The 10,609-nt window shown below is 35.4% G+C and overlaps 2 protein-coding genes across 6 annotated transcripts in view; both read right to left on the minus strand.

Annotated features, from left to right (window-relative positions):
* The window catches only part of LOC107551586 (5,6-dihydroxyindole-2-carboxylic acid oxidase-like), a 29,915-nt gene extending 21,207 nt beyond the window's left edge, over positions 1-8,708 (minus strand). Inside the window, exons 1-8 of one of the 5 annotated variants that reach the window (XM_016233246.1) lie at positions 8,628-8,708; positions 6,603-6,958; positions 6,173-6,495; positions 4,809-5,013; positions 3,460-3,627; positions 3,122-3,301; positions 2,539-2,688; positions 475-691 (exon numbers count right to left, since the gene is read on the minus strand). In XM_016233246.1, coding sequence (XP_016088732.1) covers positions 492-691; positions 2,539-2,688; positions 3,122-3,301; positions 3,460-3,627; positions 4,809-5,013; positions 6,173-6,495; positions 6,603-6,957 — 1,581 coding nt within the window. In that variant the 5' untranslated portion in view covers position 6,958; positions 8,628-8,708 and the 3' untranslated portion in view covers positions 475-491. Of the gene's footprint in view, positions 1-89; positions 692-725; positions 906-2,538; positions 2,689-3,121; positions 3,302-3,459; positions 3,628-4,808; positions 5,014-6,172; positions 6,496-6,602; positions 6,959-7,085; positions 7,091-8,034; positions 8,053-8,627 lie in introns of those variants that run through there. The other 4 variants (XM_016233245.1, XM_016233248.1, XM_016233247.1 and 1 more) reach the window with 4 other exon arrangements.
* Positions 8,709-10,417: 1,709 nt separating this feature from the next.
* Positions 10,418-10,609, minus strand: part of LOC107551573 (probable serine/threonine-protein kinase kinX) — a 7,666-nt gene continuing 7,474 nt past the window's right edge. Inside the window, exon 7 of the mRNA XM_016233216.1 lies at positions 10,418-10,541. Within this exon, the coding sequence (XP_016088702.1) occupies positions 10,418-10,541 (124 nt within the window). The remainder of the gene's footprint in view (positions 10,542-10,609) is intronic.

Here is a 10,609-nt window from a genome sequence, read left to right on the forward strand (position 1 = left end):
GGGCCCCCCCCCGCCCCCCCCCCCCCCCCCCCGGAAAACAATTTAGTATATTATATATAATAATGTAATACAGTATATATACAATTTACTTACAATTTTATTTTGTAATATTCATGCATGTTGAAACTCAGTTGCTGCTAAATCATCTGCATTGTTAAATAAAATTGAAAGTACACAAAAATCTAACCATAATGGATTTTGACATTTATATATACAGTATATATCAGAGTAATATAAAATAGGTCACACTGTACAATAAACTTAAGTCATGTGTTCATAGGGCATTCATAAGCAGTGCATCAACTTAAAATGACACATTAAATGGCACATATGACTGTATTCTCAGTGTCTCGCTAGACACTTTTACAATGCTTTTGAATGCTAATAATGAATAATTCAGACTCCTTCAGTAGGTCTACAGTGTGGATGCACAGTGCAACAAAATAAAAACATTTAAGATGTGTGTTTTTTTTGTTTTTTTAGTTTCTCAATCACACCATAGACTGAGAAGCATGCCGCTCATCCTCTGAGTAACGCCTGAACTGTTCCCCTAGCAGTGGCTCCAGGCCCTCAGCTGAGCGGTAAGAACGTGCCCGAACAGCACACCCGATGACTCCGCCCATCACAACCACAACAAGCACCACTGCAACAATGGCTATGGTGATGATCTCTGAAATAGTGTATGACCGAGCTGGCGAGGGAGAAAGAGAGAGATTTCCTGTTTACATGAATCAAACCACAAATCTATAAAGGTCAACAGTCATTTTTATTTGTACACTATGATTGTGGTGGCCCCATTGCTCTCCTGTGTGCACTTCACACTCCAGTCCAGTAGGTGACAGAAATGCATCTTCGACGGTTTGCTAACTTTCTTTAAACAGGTGTCATGACAAGTCGGGTACTCCCTAAAAATGAGATCCCATTGGCTCAAAAAACTTTTAGCCTGATTCCTACTAAATCCAACCCAATCTCACGAGAAAGCATAAGTATTTTACAAGGTAGTGATTTATTATGAAACCACATGATGCAATTCATAAGAAAATGTATGTTTTTTATATGAAAAAACAACAACATTAAGGTACACCCCTAAACCGAATCGCTAATGAGGAGTATGAATGAAAACTTGAGATCATACAAATTCATACAAATTAGCCACTAATTCGGCAAAACAATTAATAGTTAAGAATCGCCATGGACTATGTTATAATGACCATCAATGTCTTTGTTAGCTTATGTACTAGCATAGCATACAGATACCCAATTAGCCTAATAGCTTGGCTTATACACCACTCATTTGCTCTTGCCCTACATGTCTTCACATTAGTCTATAATGTAATAATGTGTTAAATATCCAGAGAATTCATTTATAAAAAGACCAGTGTAATGAAGAGGGGGAAGATCAGACACTGGCAGAAGAAGCAGGTGAACATTTCTTCCACTTACTGAACTGCACACAGCAGATCAATGGCTTCTGCAGCAATTTTACTGTTAAAAACGATTTAAACTGAACAGAGCACTTGAAAAATCATCAGCGAGCCATGTGGACTATTTTTGTTTGCGCTTTTGGGTACTTCATTAAGTGTTGAAGTGAGTCATAATGTACTTCCATTAGACTCTATTCACACAGCTGGCTATTAATTAAATGATCTACTTTTGTGTTCTGCAGCAGAAAAAAGATGAGAGTAAATGATGACAGTCTTCATTTTTGGGAGAACTATTCCTTCAATTAAGCAACTTTAAGTTCAGATAAGTTATACTAATAAAACATTCTAGAAAGAATACTTCAGAATAGGCTAGTCGATCATTAATAGGTAACAATGCAGGGCTAATGAGTAGTCCTACATTAACACTTTAGCTGCTACTATAATCTAATATCTAACAAGAATAACTAATCAGTAAATAATAGTAAATTTATGTCTGAGAGTTCTTTATTAGGTAATCTGTAATTACTGAGTGAGACTGGCCACATTCCGAACTAATAATTAACTATGCAAAATTATAAAGCATTACCAATTAATCAACATCAACGTGTCTGCGATATAATACATTGTCTTTTTATTCTTAATATGGCCATACAATGCATAGTAATTACTCAAATGTTACCTAGTCACTCCGCATGGACTACTAATGATCTGAACCATTATTTTAAAGAGGAAAAAAAAAGGTTCTTCACTTTAAAATTACTAGAAGTTCTTGAAGAGTTACTAGGTAACACTTGAGTAATTACAAATGCAAGCCAATTGCTCTTAATCTCGGACAGATGGTAATGTTGTGATTAGTAATTAATTGGTCATTCTTTATAATTTGTCAGTTATTTGTAATGAGGAGGACAATATTATTCAGTCATTATTGATTACCTCAGTCCTAATTTAGTTTATCTTGTTTCCATATTAGTTTATAGTAGTAGTTGATGTGTTACTACTCATTAGTCCTGTATTACTTCCTGCATAGTTACCTATCAATGACAGACTATTTTTCTGAAGTGTATTTTTTTATTGATGTATGTATGTATGTATGTATTTTTGCTGTGTTACTCACTTGGCCACTGAACCTCATAGGTGTAGCCCAGGTTTTCTGGGGCGGTGACAAACATTTCAGCATTTCTGACTGGTGGCCAAAAAGGAACCATATTGAACTCTCTGTTGTGCCCAATTGGAGCGTTTTCCTCAGGATAGACCACTGTGCCTGCTGCATAAGCACAGAGAACACTAGTTAGAATACAGCTGAAAGATGAATCTCTTTTTGGTTATGCGTGTATGTACATTGTGTGTGTGTGTGTGTGTGTACGCGTTTTTGTGACAAATGAGGACATAAATTTGTATAACGACAAAGGTATGACATAGGTATTACAAGGAGAAGGTGACTTTTCAGGACATTACCCCATGTCCCCACTTTTCAAAACACTTATAAATCACACAGAATGGAGTGTATTGAAAATCTGAAATAGCACAAAGTCTCCTGTAAGGGGTAGGTTTAGGGGTAGGGTTGGTAAAGGGCAATAGAATATACGGTCTGTACAGTATAAAAACCATTACGTTACACTATGGGATCTCCCCACTTTTCACAAATGTAAACCTGTGTGTGTGTGTGTGTGTGTGTGTGTGTGTGTGTGTGTGTTTACCAGCAGTGTGTCTCTGAAGCCATTCATCAAAAATGGCATCAGTGAACGTGTGAAGCAGGACAAAGATGGGGTCGTTTGGTGACAGGTGAGTCTGTCCACCTGTGCCATTGAGAAACAAATGAGCCAGGTTGTGCAGACTCCTCACTACTGGGTCATAGTTTCCCTGGGGAGCACTGTAACCTAGTGACACACAAGAACACCAATTAAAAGTCTCCTCGCTTTTAGGAGTTTATGCAGGTGGTTGTTTGGTGTGCTAGTCTCTTTGTCTGTGGCTCCAAACATTTATAAAAAAACTTGTTTTAAAAGTAGCTTTATCTGCGGTTGTGAGTGTATCATACCCTCAATAGTGTTCCTGAAGCTCTGAGAAGAAGTCGAGTAATATGGTGGCGTGTCAAAAGTGTTCAGCTCTAGACAGTCAATGATGTCCTGTGGTTGTGGTAATCTTTGAACCATGGGTCGAGCCACATTACCAGCAGGGTTTCTTCTGATTGGACTTGTCTCTGTACCTGAATACACACCAGTCAGAGAAGGTAAATAACTTTGATAACTTTTGATACATTTTTATTATTAAAGACCATCAGTATAGTGTCTCAAGGGCAATATGTCTGGTAAAATATCCCATAACCTTTTTATGTTAAGATTTGTTTAGGATGTAAAATCGTGTCATGTGGTGCGATTCTATCAAAACTTGATGATGTTTATAATTTATTAATTAATAATAATTGTAAAAAATTATGTTTATTTTGAAAAATATATTTTAAAAAGGTAAATATAGTTAATTAAAACTGCCCCCCCCCCTCCAAAAAAACATATTTGTTACGTAAAATAAAATAAATGTTAATTAAATAAAACAAAAAATAAAATAAAATAGAAAATCTATTTATCTTAGCTAGTTGCCAAGGCAACATTTCTCATTTTAATTTAATTTCCGTAACTTGAAGTACTAAAATAATTAAACCTAAAACTGAAATTAAAAATATTTAGTACAATTATATAGTACTGATTAAAAACTGTATAGAGAAATATAAAAAAGCTACTAAAAATGACAAAAACACACAACAAAAATTTTACAGTAATACCGATGTAAACACACGTATTCATGGTGTAAGGAAAATAATTATAACTTTTTACTTTATGGTTACACCACGTTACATTTTTAGAGTCATTCGATTTAAAGTTTGTAAATGTTGTAAAAGTTTATCATAACCATATGAAATCAAAATTAATACCTAGTTTGTTCGTTTTTATCACAATTTGTCATTTGTTTTTGACCCATGAACCAAATCTCTTTATGAGGTCCTGCAGACTGTGAGAAAGAAGCATATAATACTATTCACTTTGTCTGCAATTGTGAGTCACTTGCAAATACAATCACATGATCCTAATAATTTTGCCCATATAAGGTTTGATCTTTCTTCTGAGCTCTCAAAATGCCTCAGAGGATTAGCTCAAACAGCATGTGAGCAGTCTTAGGTCTTGGAATGCATGTGTGTGTGTGTGTGTGTGTGTGTCTTAGTGTTGCAGATGGTCTCCAATGTCTCACACTCCCCCACACTCTCACAGATCTCCCACCAGGGAGAGGCCACAAAATTAGACGTGTGTTTTTGCAGTATTCTGTGTGTATGTGTTTGTGTGATGTATAGAGAGGCAGTGTGTGTTATTGGTATGTTGTGTGAGTGTGTCGTACTGTTGCAGATGGTCCCCAGTGTCTCATACTCCTCCATACTCTCACAGATGACTCTCCACTGAGAGAACACAGAGTTGGAACTGATGCCATTGGTGTCAAAGCTGCTTCTGGCTCCCAGCAGGTCATCAGTGCAGATATCACACTCGCTGCCTCCTATTGCAAAGTTCCAGTACGGCAGGGCAAACGACGGGTCCCGCAGCATGTCCTGTGCACACACACACGTGTATCCCAACATGTCCCATTAGCTGATCCTTCTATCAATGGAGAATAGTTGGTATTTCTGCTCACTGCTCAAGATAATAAGACTTGCCAAATTGATTTTTCCAGAATAAAGCATACATCTAACAAAACTTTAGAGGATTATGCTTAAAACAATGAAAAAGGAAAAACAAGGTTAAAAGACTTCATTTCATTTCATTTAAGATACATCCTCTGAAAAAAATTCTTATCTTAGTTCCCAAGTAAATTGGTTCTTAGTATAGTTTTATTTATTTATTTTATTAAAAATAAAATGAATAAATTAAATGAATAAAACAAATTTCAGCCACATAAAAAAATGATCAATTAGTCAATCATAATTATGACAAAAGTCGAAATTATGAGATAGTTTTGGAGATAAAAAGTCAAAATGATCAGATACTCAATGTCAAAATAATGACAAAAAAAGTGACAATTATGACAAAATATCTAACAATTTTGACTTTTTGTCATAATTTCAACTTTATGTCATAATTATGTTATAATTATGTCATGCTTTTGACTTTTTGCATGTCATAATTATAACTTTATATATATATATATATATATCAAGCTTTAAAAAGTATGTCAAAGCATCATAAGAAACAAGTGTGGCCGGAAGGGTCGTCAGAGGCTCTTCAAGACTGTTTTAACACCACTGACTGGAATATGTTTAAGCAGGCTGCCACATACAATAACACCACAGACCTCCAGGAGTACTCAGAGACTGTCACTGCCTACATCACCAAGTGCATTGATGATGTAAGTGGTCTTATTGACCCGTCCCTGGGAGTTTGATTGACAGGTGATCTGACCAATCATAACGCCAAATCTGCCATTTCGTCTGACAAACAAACTACTGTATGACTTCAGAAAACATGACTTACAAGGTATGAGTCATATGAACAACTTTTATGATATGTTTTGCTTTTTTTTAAGCTTGGAAGCTCCAGTCCCCGTTCATTACATTTGTCTGGAAAGGAGCAACCAATGCATTCTTTAAACTATCACCCTCTGTGTTTGACAAAAGAAGTAAGTCATACGGTTTTGGAATCGCATGACATAATTTAACAGGTTTTGAATTTCTGTTTCCTGCAGTACAATTATCATTATCTGTTTTGGGTCACCTGCATGTCTCTCTCCAGTTGCAACAGGTGATACCGGTGCCAAGTGACAAATCCCGGTCCTTCGTGAGAGAAATCCACACCTCCGAAGCTCTGCTGGCCTGGACCCATGTAAGTCTTACTGACCGAATAGTAGTGGGTCCAGACAAAGTAATTATAAATGGTGATGTTCTCACACTGTACACTTGTTCCATCAGGGCCAAAAATCTCCTGATAGCGATGAGTACAGATGACCAGGTCAGGATGGACGGTTCTTTTAGCCTGGTCCAGATCGTTCACAAAGGCTCTTTTCTCATCTGTAGACATCTGCATGACGTTACGACGCACTGAGAACACACACAAACCCAGATGAGACAGAAATCAAAGCACACAAACATCACATATTGTATGTATTTCCAGTACATATCTGTATTGTGTTTATTTCTGTCCTCACCCACGGTGGATCTTTGATCACAGTTTGGCCCTGTCAGGCCATGTCGGCATCGCCCACAATTAAATCCACTGAAGTTTCCGTTACACTGGCAAGTCCTGTTAAAGAACCTCAGCGGCCATCGTTCTCTATCATCCCGCCCATCGTGAGGATACTGAGGCCCGTGTGGGCGGCGGTCAGCAGCAATTGACACACATTGACCTCTCCCAGTACTGGATCCACACTCATCATTGGGCAGTCCAGTAGGTGATGGGCAGCAGGTGCCACTCTGCAGACCTTCTGGTGTCACACACTGACGTGGGAACTGAGCGTGCGTCAGCACAACGCACAGTAGCGCTAAACACACACTCTTCCACATCCTGGAAAGGCATATATGGGCCCACATGCATTAAAATATGCTTTAAGGGATAGATCGCCCAAAAATGACAATTTCATAATTTACTGTCATCATTTATTCAACCGCATGTTATTATAATCCTGTATAACTTTATTTCATCTTTGGAAAACAACAGGCAGAATGAAAATCATACGGGTTTGGAGTAGCATAAGTTGAGTAAAATATGTTGGTAAGTTAAAATATCTATCCAAAAGTGCATAGATTGTGAAACTTAAGTTAAAATGGTCAATATCTATCAATCATGAAAATCCGCTTATTAGTTATTCATGCCGTTTATACTTGTAATATTAGCAAACTATTCAATTAGAACACTTAAAAAAAACTTTTTTTGTTTAAAAGTTAAAGTATTGTTGTCTCTTTTCCATGAAAAGATATATTGTATCTAAACATCAGATAACAAAATAAACGCATTACAGTTTTTTTAACTGCTTACACGCATTTTCAAAACTTTGCCTCTTTTTTTCAAAACTTTACACACAAATCCAAGAATTGCACACACAAAATGCAAAATGCCTCACATCTCTTGCAAAATGAAGCACTGCATTCAAAATATCACAAACACATCTCAAAAGCAAACATTTGCGAACACCTTTGCCATAATACTAGTTCCTATTAGATTTTTGTGTGTTACATTGAGAACTGTGTGTTGTGTTTTGCAAAAAATGTTTTTATGAAATTTAAAACTGATTCAAGGTCCGAGAATTAGTGTATGGTTTTGCAGATCTGGTGTGTGGTTCTGGTGTTTGAGTGTCAGGTTTCAGAAATTGTGTGACAAGTAAAGATTTTGTGTGTAAGCAGTTGAAAAAAAAAACTGTAAAACATATTAAGAATCCTTTGCAGAAAATTTATCTTGAATTAATAATTTACTCATTTGAATTCTTTATTTTTCTTATCTTGTTGGAAAACTTTTTATGTTTTATGCTTAAACTTATTTTTATATTTTATTATTATTATTATTATTATTAATTTCTTTACATATATTTTTTATTTTGCAGTTTAACAGGAAAAATTAAACATGAATTGAGAGAATTCTCTCACCATTAAATGTTATGGTTTGCTTCAGGGAAATGATAACTGTTTGTGGGAGGAAAAAAACAACAACATTATTTTAGGTGAGTGCAAAATGTGCCCAGTAAGACCCATTCCTACTGCAGAAGATCTGAAAAATTTAAGAAATGTATTACCCTGTCAAAGAGAAACAATGGAAAGCAACCGATTTCTCTTTCTCTCTCTCTCTCTCTCTCTCTAATATTGTATTTTTATTTTTAGTTGTTCGAAGTAGTATAGGCTTGCCGTTGTATAGCAGTCTTCTAGAAGCATCTAAGGATATAGACTGTTCCAACTTCACAACCTCAAACTGTAGTTATGTCCTAAGAGCAAACACCCATACATGGATTGTATTAATGGTTCTCACAAAATAAAATAACTTTTTTCCTTTATTGATTTGTCATCTTGATTCTTATGATGGCAAAAAGATCCTGTATCTACGCTCATCATAAATTCTGAAATGATTAATCAAACAACAATTCATCCATGGCATGCCCTAGTGGGCCACAATGTCAGTCTTCAACCAATGATATAAAGAGTATAAAAACGATACAACTAAAGAAAGATCAAATTAAAATATGTACCTTATTTCATCCGTTCTCTCTTTTCTGCCCCACTCTTTCCCTCACACACTCTTTCTTTCTCCTGTACTGTAGTGCCCCCCTGTGCTGCCCCCTGGCCAACTCTTTTATACCTACACCCCTCCTGACTGCACTCATCTCTCTGATCCCTCCATCCCGTGATCAGCAGCCAGTAGAGAGAGAGAGAGAGAGAGAGAGAGAGAGAGAGAGAGAGAGAAAGGGTAAAAACACAGCCTACAACTTTTCTCTTCAATGAATGTGGCTTCTCATTTGCGTCGGTTTGACCTTTTCAAAGGTCTGATAGATCAGTGGTCTTTGTTTTCATAACAGGCAAAATAGTGGACAGAAACAAACCATTTATTAAAGAAAAGACACATGTCTCAAGTCTGTTATGAAAGAATTGTGCAGGAAACATAGAAAGACATTTGAATTGTTTTTAATCCTGAACTCTTTACATTTCAATTAGTACATATCCCAAATATAAACAAGTTTTGTTTTTTAAAAACATTTTTCTATAAAATTGGATATACATTTACAAGTAAATGGAAATTGTTAAATGCAATAAATGTACGTGTATTATAGATATTGTTCTGCTTCATCAAAACAGTACAAAATCCAAATCCAAAAAATTATTAAGGCCTAAATTTAAGATGTATGTATTTGAATTGCATATTAAATTTCCATCCATTAGGATTACACAGTTTTATAAATTAATGTGATCCCCAATGTGATCCCCATTTGCCAGCTATACATTAATGAATCAAGAAACAAAAGGTTATTAATAGTACAAATAAACTGAACGTGTTTTAAATGCACAATAACCAGTTTTACATATTTATCATCAATAAATCAAATTGGTTTCTGTCTCATACATTTTAACTATATTGATTGTTCCACAGCTAGCATATTTTAACTATGTTCATACTTGTAACTGAATAAATGTAAGTGTCTTCACAATTAACAGATTTATGCAGATCCTAAGCAATTTGAGCATTTTGAGAAATATGATTTCATGATTTTTATGATTTAAATATCGTATAATGTATTTGCAAATAATTCAAAATAAACTTTCTAAATAATAATAAAATAAATCTTACTTGTTTCTTACATGTTTAATTTATGTATGACTGACAAATATGTCTCACATTAAATTAGGTTTTTGTTGTTGTTGTTGTTGTTAAAACTGTATAATCCAAATGGATGGAATTTAATATTTAACTCAGAGTGTGGGACAATACATTTGTTCAAAAGTATTTAGTCTTGTTTTTCAGAAAAATAACCAAACATCTTTAAAACAAGATAAATATACTTGAAAAGCAAAACTGTGTAATATAATAAAACTTGTTTTTCTCAAAATATATGAGTCAAGGTAAATAGTTTGTTTGTTTATTCATTTTAGGAAATAAACCATGTTAAATGTTAGATGTTTTAAACATGAAAAAACTAAATGAAAACTAAATTGTAAATATATTCTCTGAAAACAAGCCTTAATATTTTATGCAGTTTTGCTTTTCACGTACATTCATCTTTTTCTCAGAATCTTTAGATATTTTAAACAAGAATCCAGCCTGAAAAAGTTTATGTACTCTGCTTTTTCCACAGATAACAGGTCGTTTTACTGTATGAAGAACAACACTAGAGTGACATTTGCTGTCAAGGATAACCAGACCATTCAATACACATATAGACACACACACACACACACACACACACACACATGTTCACACAGTCAGACACAGTCATTTACACACACACTTGCACATCTACAGCCATACTCCTTAAGGTCAGCAATGCTAAACCACAGAGGTTCTGGGGTCATAGGACGAATTCTTCTCTGTGGAATCCAGTGGGATAGTTGTCATAGCAACATCCTCTTGCTGGACCTCTGAGTACTCTGGAAGGTCGTCTACAGCAGTTCTGTAAGCACAAACAATCAGTCACGATGCATATGTGTGTGTGTGTGTGTGTGTGTGTGTGCGTGTGTG

The sequence above is a fragment of the Sinocyclocheilus grahami genome, unplaced genomic scaffold, assembly GCF_001515645.1.
Source record: "Sinocyclocheilus grahami isolate Dianchi unplaced genomic scaffold, SAMN03320097.WGS_v1.1 scaffold427.1, whole genome shotgun sequence".
Lineage (NCBI taxonomy): Eukaryota > Metazoa > Chordata > Actinopteri > Cypriniformes > Cyprinidae > Sinocyclocheilus > Sinocyclocheilus grahami.